The 20,931-nt window shown below is 47.4% G+C and overlaps 1 protein-coding gene across 4 annotated transcripts in view; it reads left to right on the forward strand.

The window, feature by feature from the left end:
* LOC136754147 (serine/threonine-protein kinase SIK2) overlaps positions 1–20,931 on the forward strand; it is a 57,792-nt gene that overhangs the window by 18,882 nt on the left and 17,979 nt on the right. For all 4 annotated transcript variants that reach the window (XR_010817542.1, XM_066710483.1, XM_066710492.1 and 1 more), the window contains exons 4-6: positions 11,473–11,634; positions 19,948–20,072; positions 20,439–20,562. Coding sequence is in view for 3 of the 4 variants with exons in the window: in XM_066710483.1 (XP_066566580.1) it covers positions 11,473–11,634; positions 19,948–20,072; positions 20,439–20,562 (411 nt within the window). In the remaining variant the exon portion in view is untranslated. The remainder of the gene's footprint in view (positions 1–11,472; positions 11,635–19,947; positions 20,073–20,438; positions 20,563–20,931) is intronic.

The following is a 20,931-nucleotide window of genomic DNA, read 5'->3' on the forward strand; positions in this document are numbered from 1 at the left end:
CTTCTTTGACCTCTGATGAGCCGAACGTTTTGTATTCCCACTTGTCATAGAGATTTTTGACCCTGCAGTTTAGTGCTATAAATGTGTAGCATTAATAATAATAATAATAATAATAATAATATTATGATGGATATTATCTATTCCATGCTATTGACCAGTGTCTTCCCCAACATTCACTAATTGGGGAGTTTCTCTTTTTAAAATAAAATCCAAACACGTACACAAGACACTTCCAATTATCCCACTCTTGAATCCAATGTACTACGGAGAGCTGAGATTCAACCCAGTCCACACAAACAGCCCCTCCAAACTGTCAACAAACAGATCAGTCTCCTCCCTGCACACTGAGATCCCTTAACTATCGATCAGAAGACGGACTGAATGCCAGACAGACGGACGGAGCACAGTGTTCATACATCCTTAAATGCCCCTGATGTATCCCACTGGCATACTTGCTCTCTTCAGCTGACATGAGAGCAGGAGACGGGGCACCGCGGCAGATTGTCGAGTTCGAGTTAAGAGTTTATGCGTGTGTCAGATCAGTCAGAACCCTTTATTTAAACAGGAAAAGCCCAGAGACAACAGACCGAGGCTTTTGTTCGTGGCCGTGACTTTCCCCGAGGGATGAGATTCACCATTAGGCAATGGCAACATGTGTCTGGACAGCCGACGGCAATAAAACAGCCCAGAAATGTAATCAATCGCACTCTCTGGTTCAAGTCGGGAAGATGTACCTACAGTCACCCAATGACAGGTCTGTCAGGACACCGGAGGTCAGGGACTGAGGGCCAGGGAGACATCCCCCCAGCCCCCAGAGAGAGGAGACCGCAGGGCCCTCAGTGGAAATGGTGACACATGGACGCATTGACACGCACGGTGCACTTCAACACGCTCTGCTAAATCATGGAAACAAACTCTGTGGTTTATCCCCTGCAGGATCTGTCTCCTTGTTTTTGGAGAGATTGTGCAGATTAAACGCCCATTGGCAAGAGACTCTGATTCACAGGGATCCTTCAGCTATACAAGACCCGTTAACAGCAGAAAAACTGTCAAAGTAGACAAAATGGACCTGCTCTTCTGCGGAACGGCTCTCGTATCAGCCAGGCAGATACCAGGCCTTCTAATCCACCGGCCTGCCCAGCACGTCCATGACTTGATTAATTGTGCATTTGCAGCCACGGTGTGGTTTAGACGCGCTGGGTGTACTGATGGCCGGTACTGTGGGGGATTGAGGAGGCCCCCTTCCTGGGAGTGTGCCTGCACTCTCGTTGTATCTGTGGTGAGTGACATCACCTCGGTTCGGCTTTTTCAGATTCCAAGAACAGTGAGTCAGTGCTGAGAGCGAGCGGGGAGGGAGGGAGGGAGGTGAAGAGGGAAGGGGGAGGCAGGAATGCGGGCCGTTCAATCTGTGTCCAAAACTACAAGGAAAGTCCCTCCAGCTTTCCCGAAGATGTGTGCTCTGTAACACGTTTCACCCTCCATTGCTGGACTCTGGCTGATGTGTCCTCTGTGCAAATTTGAATGAGGACACTGTCTGTTGCCGCAAAAAAGTGGTCCCTGGCTGGCCTGGGATTGGTCATTGACTTGCTGTACTAGATGCCCAGGTTCAAATCCACCATTTGAGCTTTTCCCTCACCTTGTAGAGTTGTTCCTCCTAGTCCTGATCCATGGACACGGCTGTTGATTCAGGTTTGTGCTTCTGTCCCAAGGACAGTCCCTCTTGAAAAAATAATTTGTAAAAAAACAAACGTATATGTAATCATTGCAGATTGGCAGAGGTAAGTGAATAAAGCTCACAGTCCATTTGAAATGCCAAAGCATGTAATGGTTTGTAAGGAGTTCACTAATTAGGTGCTGTCTGATCAGATCAATCCAGAGAGACAGGAAGTGCGGCCCGGGCCCGTGTTGTCACGAGTCTGGCGCAGCACAGTGTCACTCAGGGGTGCTGCATTTTGTCCCGTCTTTTCCTGTTATTTGCCTCTTTTGCATATTGCATATCCTATCACATGCGTCCTGCATGACTCTGCTTGTGTGTCTCACACTGTACTGTGGTTTGCGAAGTGGCTTCCAGGAAAAAAATAAAATAATAATAATAATAAAAAAAAAAAAAATATATATATATATATATATATATATATATATATATATATATATAGATAGATAGATAGATATATATATATATATATATATAGATAGATAGATAGATAGATAGATAGATATGCAGCGGGACCTGATGTTGACAATCGGGGAGGAGATATTTGCAGAACCATGTTATGCGAACAAACTGTACAATTCCAAGCTCTTTTGTGGCATTTGTTATACGATGGCAGGCTTTTTGCACATCATTGTTGCGTCCTGTTCAGCTTTCGAGAGGTCACCACATGGCACATCAGATCACGATGAGTAGCATACGACACCATGCCATCTTTCAAAGTTGGCCGGGATGCCCTATCCTGCTCTTGGGTTTCCTGTGTCAGTGATGAAGTGACAGGATGATCACACTGGGTTCCCAAGTCGAATCCGTGTCACAGCCCTGCCCGCTGACACTGAACAGCCAAGAAAACGACCCAAACCGAAATACCCCATCACATAAACAAATGGAAGAGAATACACCGCCTAGCACCCTGGTCTTTACCTCCTGTGTTGCCATTGAGAACCACACCCCTGTTGTTGTGGCCACGTCCTCTGTGCTAATGAGAGGCAGAAGATCGGAGCCGGCTGACCAGGCGAGTATGAAGTGAAGGCAGGAGAAGATGAGGCAGCCCAGACCAGAGTGCCTTGAAGATGTCTGACCTTCCCGGGAAGCCTGGGGTTCTCTCTCCGCACTTCAAAGCGAAGTTGCGTGATTTTCTGGGATTTTGGATTAGCGAGAAAGGGATCCCTAGGGTGCCAGTCTTTCGTGATTGAAGTTACTGTGAAGTTCTACTGCACAGTGAAAATACTGCGTCCCTCTGTGCTTGCAACCCCTTCCCTTTCTAGCCTTGAGCCATGTTGTTCTCCTACATGTGCATCGCCCTGGATGAAGCTCACAGACATACTTTTGCCGGCCCTTTGAAGACGACCGATGATTCCAATAAATCATAATCTTATGACTATACCAATATATATAAGAGCCCCACAGAGAACCTGCAGCATTTCACTCCTCTTTGCTGCTGTAGCGTGTCGTTGCTATCAATACCAGTTTGTCATTGAAGAGATGCAATTTCTGTAAGGCTTTTATGGTGAACCACTCCCCACTGTGTCAGTCGTCTAGTATGCTCTCATACTTTACATGCTTTTGTAAGTTTACACTGTACACGTGTGTGTTGACTTTTAGTTGCCTTTGAATCCTTTAAAAATACATAAACAGAAGACTACTATGTGAACCTCTCTTTAGGATTTAAAGGAGCCAGAGTTTTTACATTAAGAACCAGAGCACATTCTACACAGCTATATGGAACAGACCTTGAAAGCCAACCATTTTAGTTAAGTGCCAGAGGGAGAGCCGGAAACGCACATACTCAGATGTACGTACGCCAAGAAATAGACCAAGTTAGACCTTTAGTAGGAAAAAACTGTGTATTGTTTATTCAAAGCAGCATGAAATCTCACCCCGATGAGTAAAGGCTGTTTTCATTTGGTACAAGTATGAATAAGCATGTGTCCATGACTGTTATGTAAATATCAGATATAAATACATGCATGCATAAAACATGCAATGAGTGGACAAAGCAATGTCATCTAATATCATTCCATTATGATATCATTCCAATATATAAAGGATATTTTCTTCTTCTTCTTTCCAGTTATTATAGCTGATTAGTTCACCTACTCTGATTTCAGGGTCAGGATGCGTTAGATGTGAGGTCTAGGTGAACAGAGGTACCAGCGCGCTTTGATTGTTGTTTTCCTTTGCGTTCTTTTTGTCATTTTCTTTTGGGTGTGGTTGCCCTTCTCATTGCGTTTTCACAGTCGGCAGTTAAGCAGCTGTTGTCTGCCTTTGCGAACCTGGGACCTGCCAGTGGCACCAGCCCTATATTAAAGTGCAGGATAATTGTATATTTTGACTGGTGAAACTGGTAGGTGCGTTCAGACAGATGCCCTGTGTCATATGCCCAAGTGTGAGTCATCACTTTTCCACGCTCATTTTCTCAGCAGTCTGTGATGAGCACCTTTCTAAACTCCGGATCTTTATTGCCACAATTTCAAATCTGACGCGTCCAAATGGGTGCTAGGTAGACGTGAACTTTTTACCTATTCGCGAGTTTACTTTGTACCTCAGACTGCATCATCAAGGAGTAACTGGGACATGCCTCCCTTTGAAATGGGACTGTGTGGCAAGAAGAGAATAGAATGAAGGACTTTTGAAAGTGAACCTTTGTCTGCACCGTGTGCCAGACTGGTGGGCTGTTAGGCTGGGCTTTTTCCGCAGGTTTAGTGACTGTGAGCTTTCAGCTGCCAAGAAGTGGGTGACTTCAGGGCAGGCTGCTGCGAGACTCACAGCACGACACCGCGGGTAAGAGAACAAACAGAAGAGGGGATAAGTGGGTCAGGAATGAATAATGAGGCGCCACTGAAGAGAAGAACGAAAGAGCGGGAGCAAGGGGACAAAGAATCAAAATCAAAAAGTAAGACATCAAATTGAATTTGGGTTGGATGATAAATGTAGGCCATGCATATTTTAAGAAAGGCGCAGTGGTGGAGTGAGACGCTCTGAGCTGGAGAGGGGAAGGAACGGGATACCGCAGTGATCTTCAAAACGTCTGGAGCTCAAATCTTCTCCGCTGTAATCTTCCATTCTTTGGTGTTGATTTTTCGAATTTTTCTGCTGAGGCTTCATTTTTTTGTATTTAAGATGAGATTTAAGATGTATTTAACAGGAGGCACGTCTGTTGTGCACTGGCAACCTTCACGGATCTGGAGTTTTCAGGAATAACCTTTCTAATGGTCTTGTGTAACATCAGAGAATGACACACACACACACAAAAGAAAAACATACAAGACAGGACGGTATACAGGAAGAGAGGGAATAAGAGAAAAGATCCACTGCTAAGGGTCTAACAGCCCTCAAACGACACGGCTGACGTGTTGTTCCTCGCCTCACGAACTCTCGTGGTCACGTGCCTTGCCCTCAATCATACCTGTGTTGAGGGGCTGCCGCTTCTGCCTTGGGACAGTGTAAGACAACACAATGAAATCACACCCCACCCCCCTGCAGCCCCCCGGCGATGAGGTAATGCCACACATGCCGCAATTACAGCCGTCTCCCATAATCCCACACTGCAGCCATAAAACTGCAACCATCTCTGTCGCTGGCCTGTTTCCTGTAAACAGAGTGGAACAGTGCGTGCGTGCGTGTGCATGTGTTTACGTATGTCTCGCACTTGACCGCAGTGCGCGTATCATCAAAGCTTAGCCCAACAAGCATGAAGTAATCTTATCAGGATGGAAGGAATGAGGGAGATAGAGGAGGAGACAGCGAGAATCTCAGCTGACTTCCTTGTGGAACTTGCATCATCAAAGCCAATAAACAATTACTGCTCCTGTACTACAGCTGTAAAGCCACTTGTTAAACAAGACATTGACCTGCAGTTTCTCTTTTCCCCCTTTCCCAGGACTGCTGAAACTGTGCCGTTATTGTCCCATTGACCAAGACATGTTTTATTAAGTTACCACAGCCTGACCGAGGCTTTACAAATCCAGGCAATACACAAAGAACAGAACAAAACTAACCAACACAAAAAGGAGAAGGGGAAAAAAAAATACACGAGGCAGGCTGTCCTGTTTTTGACCTTGTACATTTAACTCTTTCAATCAGGACCCAAGAAGGAAATGGACAAAAGATAATGTGTCTATATTGTGTGTGTGTTTTTTCAATAAAAACAAAAAGAAAAGTAAATAAACATCTGGCCAAGGATCAGGAAGCCATGCCACCAAGCGCGTGTGTCCTTCAGTCTTCCCTGCTCTTCCCAGCTCCGTCCGGCTCCAGCCCACTGCTCACTGTTCTCTGGGGAGAAGACAGGGAGCTGGAGTCTGGAGTCTATACTCTCTCCTCTCGGCCGACACACCATGATCACGCTGACTGGAGGGAGGCCAACTGTGTGATTTATGTCCGGCCGTCCTGTTCACAATCCCCTAAAACCGGGGCCAGCTGTTAAGAGATTACTGTCTTCTAAACAGAAGCTAAACAGGGCTTTTTTTTATTTTTTCCTTTTTTCCTCTTTTCCTCCTCTTCTTTTTAACTCCCAACTGATTTCATTTCCCCCTCATCAATCACTCCCAGGGCTGATATCCTGGCCTTGGAGGGCTTTTCCCCATTTTTTCTGTTGCCCTTTAGCTGGGGTGGCCAAAGATGACTGATGTAGCCTGCGTCTGTTGGGCCGATTCTTGCTGTCAATGTCTCAAGTCACTCTGGCCTCTGGCTTGCTTAGCACTTGAGACATGTTCATTCTTTTTAAAACCATATGATCTGCCGTATTTAAAAAAGAAAAACAAGCACGAAATAACACGAAAAGATATAAGAAATCCCCTGATCTGCTGGAGATTCTTGGTGTTACCAGGTGAGGTGAAACTGTGTTCGACTGACTGATCCCCATGCACTACTGGTACGTGACAACATGCATCGCTAATCTAGGGAGTAAATGCTGCTCCGTTTAGAAATTAAGAAGAGAGCGAACGTAGATGACCTTAAACGATGTTCCCTTTTCCTCCTTCAGAATAATGCCCAAAAGAAACCGGCAAGAGGAATAAAACAAAAACACGAACACAAAAGCACTGGAGACACAAGGAGGGGAGGTGGGTGTGGGGGTAGCGAGATCTTATCAGATCTGAATTTTACATTGTAGAAGCATTGATTAATTGACGGATCAACAGATCAATGCACAGTGAATTACAGGTGGGTCTGTGTGCCTGAGTCAGACATCTGCGTGAAAGTACATGCTGAGCCTGAGACCAGACCCCCCCCCACGCCTTCCCACCATTAAAAATAATAATTAATACCAAATCCCCGAACCAGATTACTGTGGGAAAACAAGATCACACCCAGTAAAGTGTCAATTCCGCGGAGCCAGTTCCTGTTGTCGTTCGTTTTGCTGCTCGCCACAGTTACGCAAGATCTCTCACTTTCTGTCGCCTTGCCCTCTGCCGTACCCCCTTATTTGGCTCTACTAACGGAAGTCTACAGAGGGGGTGTTTTGGCACAAATCAGCAGGAAGTGTGCAGTTGTACCATAAGAATCAGGGCGGTTATTTTTTAATTTTTTATTATTATTTCTAACCCGCTGTCCCGGTTATTTCTTTTTAAAGATGCTCCTGGGAATGGTGCACACTCTCCGTACGAAAGGGGGCATTACGCACTTCCAAGAAGGCGAGAATGACTTTCCTAAAGATCGTCAGGGCAGACCGAGAGCTAGTATACGTCAGCAAACAAACGCATCACAGGCTAGCTCAATTCAGAAGGTCCCACGAGATTCGGAGCTGCTACATGTTTTTTTGTGTTGTTCTTTCTCCTTAATTGGTATTATTAGCAATCTCGGTCCAGGCAAGTGTTTAAAAGGAAAAAAACTAAAGTGATTGGGGTTGTGTTGGGGAATGTCACACCTCCTGACTGTTCATTATCACATTCTTCGCACGGCTGGCAGGCAAACAGCTCGCTCTATCGGAGACACCTCGTCCCGAACCCCACGAGGTGAGGCAGAATCTTGGAGCCGGGTGCTAATTAATCACAGGGTCCTCCCCCTATTCGGATATTTCTCTCATGCGTATTGCCACGAGATCACGCCACTTCTGCTCTCCGGACCACCTACACCCGACCCTGCTGTACCGAGCCCACCCAAACATAGACACACCCCCTAAACACCACGGCGATGCGTCAGCCCTCTGTGTGAGCACCGGTGACAAAGCGACACCAGATACTGTTTGGTGTTCTGTTGCATTCTGGGCTTTTACTGGTACGACTAACCAATAATATGCTTTTGCCCAAAGTAACTTTTATAGACACTAGGGGTGGCACTATGACATCACTAACTCAGCCGAGTCACAACAAAACCTTCACATCTTTCTCGGGGCTCGAGCCACACGACACCGCACTCCCATATCTGTCTGCCGTCCTGTCTGCCTCGCACAGCTCTACGATCATCCATCTGCGCTCTCTCTCATCGCCGAGGCTTGGCAATCCCTCTAGCTCCTCATGTTAGTGTTGGAAGCCTTGTCGTCTCTCTCTTACTTGTTTTTTTTTTTTTATTAAACATATCTCCCCACTTCAGCTCGCTGAGTTTTTATTGCTTGGCAAGGCTCTGAGCTCTGATGTTATGCTACTTGTGCGTCTTGCACAGAACCCCCCAGCCCCTATCAGCCTCCCCCCTTACCCTCAACTCAGGCTAGCTGACATAATTAGTTGTGCTCATGCCCGTGTGAAGAAAAATGGGGCCCTTCTGGATGTAAATGAGTTTTGTTTTCTCGTGTCCGAGATCCTTTAGTGGGGTTCGAGGGCCTGGCTAGATTTGACCACGGTGCACACTTGGCATCGCCTCGTCCAACGGCTAGCCCTCCTGGCTTTGAGCCGAGAGGAGAGTACACTTATCATTGCCTCGAGTTTACACCCAGACTGACGACTCCAACATATGTAATCATATGCCATTATCCACTAACAGATTTTATACACGTGTTGGCATGCACGCTATAGATATATTTACGTTCACATGTGAGGATGTGAAGAAGGTATAAAATAAGAGGAACGACCAGCTAACGCAGACAGCTTCTGTTGGCGACTGCAGATGACCTTCACCGCAGCAAAACGCAGGTTTTAAAATCGAATCTTCATCTGCGTCTGCTGAACTAAGTCGCTAATTTTGAAAATACTGGGAAAGAGCAGAGAGCGAGAGAGAAGAGGAAGCATGCTGCTCCAGTCTGCAGGTTGGCCTCAGTCAATCTTAGCTCACCGCTGGGGTGAGTGCTGGGGCTTATTAGGAAGTGACTGTACCATTGTGTGTTGCCCTCGGCTGTTACAGAAACTAACGAGCTGTAAACGCGATCGCTAACGAGACGTGTGTGAAACGAGCCTAACAATGACAGTGAAAGCTAAGTAAGCTTGTGTGTTTCAGCTTGTATAATCGGGGGCTGGCACGACCGTTGCAATTCGAGTTTAGATGCAGTCACTTGGAGGGGGGCACAGTGGGTGGTGTGTCCAGTCACGAGAGCACACTGTCTACCTGGCCACCCTGGCTCTCATGTGAAGGAAGTTAGCTTTGGCTTTTGTCAAGAGAGGTTGGTTCTCCGTAACCAGGCAGCCCGAATACAGGAACAGAATAAATGAATAAGTACAATATGACAACAACAATTATGTAACTATTGTAATTATGCCAACTCAACTTAATGAAATCCTATGAAGGAAGCGGTAATAAAATAACCCCCTCCAGCAACTCTCTACCCCCCCGGCCTCTGGAGTCCCTCACTTTGTCGCTCACTAAGTCCCCCACAACCCTGCCCTGTGGTCTGCTTTCTGAGGGAGACCGGCTCAAGCTGAGCACAATCAATTATGACGTAACCTGCAGGTGTTTCGTTATGTAAAGGTCTTTACAGAAGTCATTATTATTATTATTATTAATTTTTAAACTGTTGGATTGTAAAGAACTGAATTGCAGCAAAGACCGGCGCTGCCCCTCGCTGGGAAGTGGATTATGAAAGGCCGTACTGGGAGGCTGGGGGTATCGGGTTGTGGCTCAGTAACTCCCCCACCCCAAGCCAATAGCAGCACTTCTCCATTCCAGTCTTTTTTCACTTCCAACTCTTCCATTATTATTAAAGCCCTTCACAACCTGGGCAAACATGGCAGTATTTCCATATTTGTTTATTAATGTGTTGTTAATTTGTGGTTAATTTTTTGTTTTTGCTACTTGTTTTTGCTATAAGGTACCTAGCATTACCAATTCCCCATCCAAACACACACACACACACACACACACACATGCACTCCGGGATTGTTATGGAGTTGAAATGAATTACACAAGTCACAGGCGCACACATACAGACACACACACACATTCCTAATTACCGGGTGAGCTGCAGGAGGTGACAGTACTGACGTCAGTATTGCTATGGCCAACGACCCCGCTGCAGAGCAGAACATTTCCAGGGGGCCTGATGGCGTTTACATAGAAAAGAGAGAGAGAGAGAGAGCGAGAGAGGCAGGGGGGAAAAAATAAAAAAGCCTGTGCGCTATGGTTGGCTTACTGATCTACACTTACACAACAGCCAGGTATGACTCTGACAGGCACAGCGCCGAGGGAGAACACAAAAGGAAAGAGACGACGCTTGCAGCCCAGACATTATAAAACTGTTTTTATACCCTGACAGGGAGAGGTTTTTATCTTTGCAGTGGAGGGAGAGATTAAAGACATAACAACAAAAAATATTTACTTGGTTTAGTTCACAGTGGATGCTTGTTCTTCTTATTATTATACAGAGTGCTATCATTGTCTGAAGCTACCTACATTACATTGTTATTAAAGAACACAACACCCAGTACAAGATATGGCATATATACATTGGCAAATGAGATGCAGAAGTAGGGAACGCTCACACAGTTGAGCTTGCAGAACCGAGAATTGCAACAGAAGCCGCTTGTTTCTGTGGTGATTGCCGTGCTGGTGCCAACACATTATGGGTTTTGCGGAGCAGAGAGGAGTGGTGATTTGTGAAAGGTCTTTCCTGGGAGGCACAGTTAAAAGCCCCCAGTAGGGAAGAAAGCAGACACGGTTCACAGTTGATTATCCTGTGGACTCATCGATGCCTTTTCACAAATGCTCCTGCATGTTGTGGAGCCTCTTTCAGTTTTGTTACTGTGGAGTCGACACACTGATTCCTTATTTATGTTGTGCAAAACCCTGGAAGTGAACCCTTTAACTCGAGAGTGTGGGGAGTGGGCACACCCAGCCCGGCACAATGCAGGTACAAACGCAGACAGATCAATGCAGCTTAGGTCACCTTCACCGGCCTCCTTCCCGGTTTTGCCCGCCTGACAGGCACTGACGATCTACGTGGTGGAATGAGACTGGTTACTGATTGCTCTGCTGCTGCTGCTGCTGCTTAAGGGAAATTGGAGTGCATTCGCAATTCACTGTGTGTGTCTGTGTGTGTGTGTGAGAGAGAGGGAAAGAGAGAGCGATGCAATAGCTTCATGTAGGTCAGGCCAGCATGAGCTTTGGGAAGGAAAAAAATCATAACTGGGGAGGGAAAAAAAAAAAAGCTAATTCTGCCACAGATCAGCACAGAGACAGGATTCAGGATTGTTCTACATTGCATAATATTGAAGAATTAGGCAAAAGTGCATAGTGTTTACTGGACCCACCCACCCACACGATCCACCACTCGGTACCCAAACACATTGAAGTATAAAGTGCAGGGTTTGGGGATAGGCTCAGGGACTGCGTGGACCTCTTCCCTGAATTTCTATGTGAAGACTAACAAGCGCTCCTTCATCCCTCTCTCCCCGCAGACTACCTGGCCAACCACGGGCGGCTGAGTGAAGCGGAGGCCCGGCGCAAGTTCTGGCAGATCCTGTCTGCCGTGGAGTACTGCCACAACCGCAAGATCGTCCACCGCGACCTGAAGGCCGAGAACCTGCTGCTGGACGGGCACATGAACATCAAGATCGCAGGTGAGGGGTCCAGTCCGACATGCAGATCCCAAAACATTGGGGAGAGCGCCACTCCCACAACCTTGTCGGCGTGGGTGTGGTTTGTTGAATGAAAGAATGGGAGGTTGGCTATCATTAACTTGGCCCGTTGTTGGGGAATAGGCAAGCTTCCCAAAGTAGGTCTCTTGTTTGATTATTTAGTAAGCAATTTATATCCCATCTCATCTATCCTGTTCTTGATGGATCCCAGGGAGTCAGAGATCACAACCCTGGCTTGGAGAAGTTGTTCCAGACCGCCCAGACTTGGAGAAACACCTCCCGTTTCACTCTTAAATGCATTTTCTCCCTAACCCCCCATCCGAAATCTACTTCTTTGTGAGACTGTGGTTCAGGCAGCTGTGTGGCTCAGCTGGTTTGGAACGAGCACAGGATCCATCCGCTTTGTTCATTGTGCGAAATAGCCGTGCCCTCTCGCTGCCCCGACCGGCCTGAAAAAAACAGATGCGGTGTTCCTGTGAACTGGATCAATACGTTCCTTTCAAGCGGGAAACTGGCATAAGATATGAAAAGGGGAGTTGGAAGAGCTGGAGCTACGGTAACCCAGGCCAAGAGAGATCAGACCGAGACGCTTCGGCATTCCTGCTCTCCCGACGGCTCTGGCTGCCGGCCCGCTTGCTTGATAATCAGCCGCGCAAAACGGTCTTCTGGGAAATGAAATCTCGGCTTCTTTTGCTGGATTGGGGAGTTGAGTGGAGAGTGATGGTTGATCGATAAGCCTAAAATATAGCAGGACTCGGAGAGAGTGGAGTGAGAGAGGGATGAAGTGAAGGAGGGAGTGAGGGAGTAAGTGAGGGAGTTGTTTTTGAATTATCACATAGCCGGCACTTTGGGCAGCGGGGTGAGAATGTACCGTTGCAGGTCTGTGAGAGAGCGGAAAGGGGTGAGGGGGAGTATGGGGCACTATGCACACATGTACATAGCCAGCCCTGAGATTAACTCGCCAGGCAATGCTTGCGTTGTTGGGCCTTGGGTGTAACATTCAGTCCAGCCTGGGTCAGGACTTTGATTGATGCAGGAAGCTAGGCTTGCCCGTCAGGACTGTCCTTGTTTGTCCGACTCAACCGACTGGGATATCTCACTCCCTTCTCTTTACCTTGTTGCTCAGAATTTCACAAGAACAGCTGGTACTGCCCTGTAGGTTTTAAAGGGGCCCTTAAGCCCACTGCCTCAAAGCAACATCCCTCAGTGTCCATTGTTAAACCCCACCTCTCCATCTTCTCCTTTTTACCCCTGGGCGTCCTTTTTGTTTGTCTTCTACTCTGCAAATCTCTCTCTCTCTCTGTTTTCTCTCCCCAAAGACCTGTTTTTCTCATTCAACCCGTCTGATGTTAAATCAAGCTGGGAGAGCTGACATTTAACAAGGGGCCAATAATTTTGTTCCTAAATGTCCCGGCACAGGGGGTGGCTCCACCAGGTCCTGTACCCAACCCCCCACCACCACCACCACCAACACCATCACCAACACCATCACAACCCCCTCCACTCACCACCCTCCCCCTCTCACCCCTTCCCCAGAGCTCCTCAAACTAGCCTTTCAGAAACCCTCAACATCATCGACCTCTCACGAAAGGTGGCGCACGTGACTGGCAGGGGGGGTCAGTGTTTGCTCTTTCATGTGCTGCTTCAAAGACTCACTGTTGAGCGTTTGATGCTAAGCTCGGGCCAGTACAGTCTGTCCTGTCCAGCTCCAAGACACCAGGTCAACACAGTGTGAGGCCCAGACACTGGCAGGGTGTCTCTGCATGCGGGAATAAATTGTCCAAGCCAGTTATTTCCTCATAACCCCCCCACCAGGCAGGACTGGCTTCGTTCATCCTATTCTCTCCAGGACTCTGACGCCCAGATCGCAGTTATTTGCTCAACCTCAGCTTCGTTCTGTGTTTTTATCTGCCTGGGTGTTCAGATTTTAAAGGTTGACAATATTTAATCACGGCTACACTTGCCAACGGTACACTCCCAGTTTAATCCAGTCTGCTCCAGTCCAGTCCAGCCCCCTTTCCATTTGTCTCCGCCGAGGAAGAGAAAGTGAGAGAGAAGCACACGATCCCACCTTGCCATCCTTGACCTTTGTCTTCTTTCACTTTATCTAAATACATTGATTAAACCAATCAAAGCCCAGAGGCCAGCGTCAGCAGCAGGCGGTGATAAGAGGTCATTAACACTTAATTGGGGTGGCGGGGAGGCAGTGGAGCTGCTTGGGGAGCCATGGTGAGCTCAGGCTTCTGATTCTGCCCCAAGATCTCCTTTACTGAATCAGTCTGGCTGTGCGATTCATCTGTGTGCTGGCTGCCCCCCGTTTAAAAAGAAGCTATTTGGAATCCAAAGTCACTCTTCTCAAGCATCATCTTAAAAAAAATTGCACAAATCCAAACAAGCTGTAGGAGGATCTTTATGGTCAGGGACAGAAAAGTGCAAGAGCTTAGGGTTAGACACCCCTAGCTTCCTGGAAGTCTTGCTCATTTTAGCCCCGTCCTTCCCAGAGACTGTTTGTGGTTCACAGCAGACACGGATACTGACCCAGCTGTCAGGGGACTCATTGTAGGACAATCCTTTCCCAGCTGATAGAAAACCACACAATAAAACCACAGATAATTAAATGAAGGCCTGGTTGAGTTTTTTTCCTATTCTGGTTTGACTTCATACTTCTTACACCTGCTTTTTTTTAGTTGACGTTGTCTCCGCTCCCCCACCACCTTCAGCATAGAAAAAATAAAAATCATAAACCATCAGGGTTTAAGACGGGTTCAACAAAGACAGCCTGGAGAAAGCAGCTTCCTTTCTTGTGCAGAGGTGTCTGAACACAGTCTCCAGCTTGCTCCCGATTCGATGCAACATCCCATTTTGGTAACGATCATTGAGGGAAAAAAAATTTTTTTGAAAGAAATGGGCCACCCGCTGCAAGGAATGCAAACGGTTCCGAGTCAAATTCCGACTCCCCACAAAGTATCAACAAAGTCATGGCAATGAAGCTCAATAGAAAAATGTCCACTGGTGTGCAGAGAGCCGGGGCTCCGTGTTAATCTAAATGTACATTACTATACCATTGCTTGACGCTGGCTTTCTCTGTTTGAAGCTTCTGGTTTCTACCCAGTGGAAACTCCATCAAGAACAGGGTTTGCCATTTGCGTTTGGTTTGGGGGTCAAAGTTCAAGATCTCGGCAGGTGTCATGTTGCCAGATCGGCAGCTACGATCAGGGATGCCGTATGGCGTGTGTTCTAGAAGGGTGTGCAAACACGTGTAAACACCGCTCTGGAGCCCAGTCAACACATGCACATTTGCATTGCAAAGCATGTGTGCGCATTGCCCCCCCGACTTACAGCATCCCCGGGCTCGCAACAGCAGTCCTTGTCGGCTGCAAGGTTAATAACGCTGTCCTTTGCAGGGTTTTTTCATGCCTGTGTGTGTGAAGATGCTAAAAATGACTGGTATTTGCATTGAGCGCAGTGACTCAGACTCCAAACAATGAATCTTGTGCCGACATGTGACGTAGCCCGTACTGAAGCAGTTACAGAGTGTGGCAGTGAAGCTTAAGTTTGATTTAAAGAAGGTGTGCTTCTAAACACTGTCATAAGCAGTTTGGCTCATTCAGTAATTGAGAGGCATTGATTTTTTTTTCTTTTTTTCGGTTAGTTCACCAGCTTCCCCAGTCTCTGCCACTCTGTAGGCCTTGGGTTTCATATGCTACCTGAGATGAGGGTTGCCTGTGTTACAGTGGAGAGATGGGGGACTGCAGATAGCAGGCTCTGCAGCGCTATTATTTGTCATCAATAACATTTAAAATCAGCATTAATTAACTCCTGCCTTGGAAAAAGTCCACCTTCCGATTTTTTACTTAGCCTACTCAGATCCGTAACAGTAACCCCGGGGCTCCCGCTAGGCCCTGCTCAGGCAAACCACTTCTCATCACTGCTCGAACCAGTTGAAGACCATTCACCTTTCGCTCTCCTCAGGCCGGTGGGCAATTCTCTTGGAGCCAAAGATGAGTGAGTCCCCCCTCCCGCCTTACAGAGCATCACCCTGCAGAGTGAGGCGACTTCAAACGGACAGCTGCCTCGTCTCCCGCTGAATGTAGGGCATCGAGCTCAGTCAGTGAGGTTTGGTGCACTGATGTCACCTTGTATGGTGGCACCACTAAACCTGGCCAAGAACCCCCCCGTTGTTTAAATTGTGCCGCAAGGCCAAAGTGCTGCCCAGCTGCTCGGTGCGTACACTAGTCTACACTGATAAGGAATCCATAATGTGATTCGGGAGCAGTCTCTCTCTTGCCAACCAAGCGATCCTCTCTGTTTGTCTTACTCCAACAAAGAAGTGCATCCCTAACTGCAGACGTATGTTGGCGCATTTTGTGACAATCGGAACAGCTCTCCTCACACTTGGTCGTATTTCAGGAGGGTGACCTTGCAACAAAATGACGTGGGTTGGGTGACCAACCATGTGTTGGACGCACGTAAAAAACAAATGACTTCTAACGACAGCCACCGGGGGCGTGACTGTGTTTCTTCCTCGCCAAAGCTTGCATTCTCTTCCCTTCCCTCTGCAGAAAGGAACTGGGTGCAAGTCATGTCTGAGGTGCCAGTTACAGTGGGAACGGTACACTTATTTAGTGTTTAACCCTTGCACAGAAAGTTGTGTGGGGGGATAGGAACTGCTTCGGAGGGCAGGGAGTGTTTTTAGGACCCCGTGACGCTAAGGTAGCAGGTGCGTGTGCGGGCGTGTGCGTGATGTGTGTGTGAGGATGGAGAGACCGAGAGACCTAGAGAGAGGGAAACTGTTATTTTGAAAGCAGCGTACCCCGCCTCTCCATCCCAATCTCTCCCCCCCCGCTCTTATCAGCATCTCCTCTGGGCAGCACTGAAGCATTGACGTCATTGTGGCTGATCAGTATTCAGACCATGAAGTGGGTCAGCGCTGCCGATTTAGTCCATAGCGCAGCTCTGCCTTACCTTGCTATTGTCAATCTGATGCTTTCTACCTCCCTCCCTCCCTCTCTCTCATTCTCTTTCTCTCCGCGTCCTCTGTCAGTTCCCCGACATGTCAAAAGAGGACCAGGGAAGGGTTCTTTAAGGAAAATATCACCATTGTAACACCAAGTCGAAATCGTCCGTCCATTCACAAGCACCGTTTCTGCCCCCCACCTGAAAATGAGTCGGTGGGGGTTGACAGTAAATCAGAGCATTAAAATGAGAATATAAAACAAAAAGATCAGACCATTGACCTGTGAGCCCTAGGCTGGTCCACTGTGACACCTGTACCCTCTCTGTCCCCTACTATACATCAGGGGTCAGATCTCACAATAGCAGAGGACATTCAAACCATCTTTCTCATTTGGTTTCTGGTAGCTAACCCATCCCAACAATTAGACAGTTTCTAGATTCCCCAAAACTGCCCCCAAAAGAGGTGCCTTCTGTTTTGTTACTCCTTTACACTTCTCCATTTTTACACTTGACCCGTTGTCAGTAACTGTGACGACTAGGAAGCTCTGAATGAAATCCTCTTTTAATCTCCTCCGTTCCGAGAAAAGAGGGGTTCAGTAACCTGTCCACGTAAGAGATGGGAATGACTTGTTGATATTCTTCGGGCTGCTTCCAGTCCTGTCCCATTTTTAACTGGGAGCCCAAAACTGACCACAGTAGCCTGAGCCTGGTCTTAGTAGGACACTGTGTGACCAACAGATCGACAACCCCTCCATCCAAACTTCATTCTGGACTCAGCTTTCCAGTTTGGGAACCATAACAGCGGGAATTGGAGGAAAATCCGAGCTCGGGACCTGACCGAAACTGGCAACGGCTGTGCGTGCTCTGGTCTGGATATATTCGTCTGATATTCTGCTGACATTCCTGTGGGATCCGCCAGGAATTTGTGGCCATTATTCCACAGACTCACCCTTTCACTTCCCCATATTTAGGCAAATACCCGAGTGCCCCACCCCCCCGGCCAGAGCAGCATTTCACTGGAGAGCTTATTAAACACCGGGTTCAGGAACGACAAGCTGACAAACTTTGACTGCCGTGCTAAAATGGCACACTGTCCCTAATTCTATCTATCCAACCATAACTCTCCCTCTCTCTCTGCATGTTAATATATAAATACACGTGCGTACACCATTTGTTTAACAACACAACTTGGATTGATACGGCACGGGTGTGTGCATCAGGGGGCATAGCGGTCCCATGGTGTGCGTCGGAGTGTGTGTGTACTGCGAAGGGCCACGCTGTCCACAGTAGAGCAGAGCCGGTTGTGGACGTGGTTGTGTAACAGTGTGTTGGAATGTGTCACGCAAGAGTCAAATTCATTAGTACAGAGGGATGGTCAGGCGGCAGTGAATTCTCCCAGCGGACCGTCGTGTTTTCTCTCTCTCTCATTCTCTTTTCTCTGCCGCCCTACTAATCTCTTTCCATCTCCATCCCTCTTTTTTCACTCCATTCCTCTTTCTTGTCTTCCTTGCCGGTCTCTTCCTTCACTCCTCTGTCACTCTCGCTCCATCCTTCCCTGTTTAAACCCCCAATCTGCTGTCCTGTTATTGCCCCCATTGAGTCTCTCCATCTCTCTCTCTCTCTCTCTCTCTCTCTCTCTCCCTCTTCCTCACGACAGTCAGCAGCCATAGGGTAGGCATGTGGCAACAATCAAGAGATCAGCGCTCACACAAACACACAGCCCTCGTTTGGGCTGCTGACGAGGCTAAATCAATTTCCAGAGCTGATGAACACATGATTGTGTTACAGACATACACACGCACACACACATACACACAGGCTCATGATACCAGCCCAGTTGACAGCTCTTATGTAATATATATATTTTTCACAAACCGACATGACCCCTGATGTCATAGCCCAAGGAGAGAGAGAGAGAGAGAGAGAGAGAGAGAGAGAGAGAGAGAGAGAGAGAGAGAAGAGCAGGGATTTTTTTTAAGCTCTGCAGCACAAACCAAATAAGAGGGAGTGGAATTCTGCTGATTTCCTTTTGTTCATAAAGAAAGACAGAAACACGGGAAGGGGGAGGGGGAGATGGTAATTGTCTAGAAAGGCGTTACTGGGGCAGCTGAGGTGCGGTGGGGGGGGTATAATTGTCAGAGAAAATTGAATATATAAAAAAAGAAAAGAAAAATGAAGATCAGAGAGTTGCATAAGAGTCCAGTGCTACTGGAACAATCCCACAATGCACCGGGGTACAGCGTTACCTCATGTCTCTTGCAGATACTTTGGTGTCACCTCATCATTGCATTCCTTATTTATTCCCCACAGTGAAAGACAAATGTACCGGCCCTGTTGCATAATCTCAACTTGCAGGGTAGTATCGGCCAGAATCTGCTTTCTGTTTGTGTCGCATTAGGGAAAAAAGCATTTTTGCGACAAAAGTTGATTACACACACACACACCACAAAAAGGAACAAACATGCCCCCCATGTTACACAAAAGTGTTTAAAAGCACTGTTTTGGCATCGTACCATTTTTTTGTCATGAGGAAACACTGACAGGCGTGTTCAGTGTGGCACGTGTTGGTAAGTGCTTCTCTGAGGTGATGTGGTTCCCAATCTTGTGCACCAGTGAGAGCTGCGTCCCCGGGGGTTGGGGCTGTGGGAGGCGTTAAACTGCTGCGGGCAGTCGTACGGACTGAGTGCGTGCAGGACTCCGCATTCCTGACCAGGCGCTCTCTACAGCACAGCCCTGTCGACTTGGTCTAATTTTCTCTGTCTCTGTGTACGTGTACGTGTATCTCTCTCTCTCTCTCTCTCTCTGTTGATTTTCCAATCTCTGTTGAGTTCAGACGATTTGTTTGGTCAATGCCTTTTTCTGCTTTCCATTTGTCTTTTTGTCTGTTTATTCCCCCCCCCTCTTTTAATCTCTCACTTTTGCCGCCTCGGTTTCAATGCCCCTCTGTGCCCCACACACACACACACACACACGCCCCCCCAGCTCTGACAGAAGGCCCGCAGCGTGTTGTGTAACTGGACAGGTGTGCTCAGACTGGGAGTTCACACATCCAGGGGCTCAGATGTTAATTATATAATCCCTACTGGATATACACCATGGTTCCACCAAGGGCCCCCAGTGAGACAGGTTACAGACTTAAGAAGTACATTTTTAAATGAGAAATGCTCTGTTAAGATGATGTGTAATTTCTTAACATTGTGGACTGCATTTTACAAGATAAAAAGCACAATAAAAACGCAAAGAACTATTGTTATTGTACATATTATAATCTGACTCAAGTGAAGGTTGTCTCTATATACTTTCACGTATATATATTTATGTATTTTTTTCCCTCTCCAGATTTTGGTTTCGGGAATTTCTTCCAGCCGGGGGAGCCCCTCGCCACCTGGTGCGGGAGCCCTCCCTACGCGGCCCCTGAGGTCTTCGAGGGACAGCAGTATGAGGGGCCGCAGCTCGACATCTGGGTACGTTGCCAACGAGGCCAAGCAGTAGCGTTAATTGCCAAAGCATGGTCCATAGTCTGTGTCTGGTAGAGGCATATATAAACGTATATTTCCTTTGAGATGATCAGCAGAATATAAATGCAAAGTTTTATTATTATTATTTTTAGATCCTGTTTTGCTCTGCCTTTACAACTCATGGTTCCCCGTTTTGAGCCTAAACAATGTGAATTGAACTCTTAAAAAGATTTCATCCCCCATCAGACAATGCTGTGACAGGAGCAGTCCCTCAGACACGGGGCCCCCTGGCTGTGATGTTGTGTTGTGGCTTTGTGATCCAGTTAACTGAGATGCACTGCCAGCGCTGACCTTCACCCCCTGTGTCCACAGAGCATGGGCGTGGTGCTGTACGTGCTGGTGTGCGGCGCCCTGCCCTTCGACGGCCCCACGCTGCCCATCCTGCGACAGAGGGTGCTGGAGGGCCGGTTCCGCATCCCCTACTTCATGACTGAAGGTAAAGAACGTGGGGCGGGCCGTCATACTTTGATTTATTCATGTGGATTTCAGATGCATGCGTTAGGGTGTGGGACGAAATATGCTGCAGTCCACAGACTGGAGTATGGGAACCACTACTTAAGAGCAAAGAAAAATATTGGCTTTATTTTGTTCCTTGCTAGATTACTTCTGATCCAGTTATTTTGATACCACAAGTTTCTGTGTATTTGCACTGGTTTAAACTGGTTTATAACTCAGCCCTGTGTTTAAATGCCTTACTGAATCATGAATCAAAAAAAGAAACTCAGCTGTTTGGAGGGGTTGTCATTTTTTTGTTTTTATCCAAACAACAATTAGCAGGTAAACGCTCCAATCTCTTTACTACGAT

The sequence above is a fragment of the Amia ocellicauda genome, chromosome 1, assembly GCF_036373705.1.
Source record: "Amia ocellicauda isolate fAmiCal2 chromosome 1, fAmiCal2.hap1, whole genome shotgun sequence".
NCBI lineage: Eukaryota > Metazoa > Chordata > Actinopteri > Amiiformes > Amiidae > Amia > Amia ocellicauda.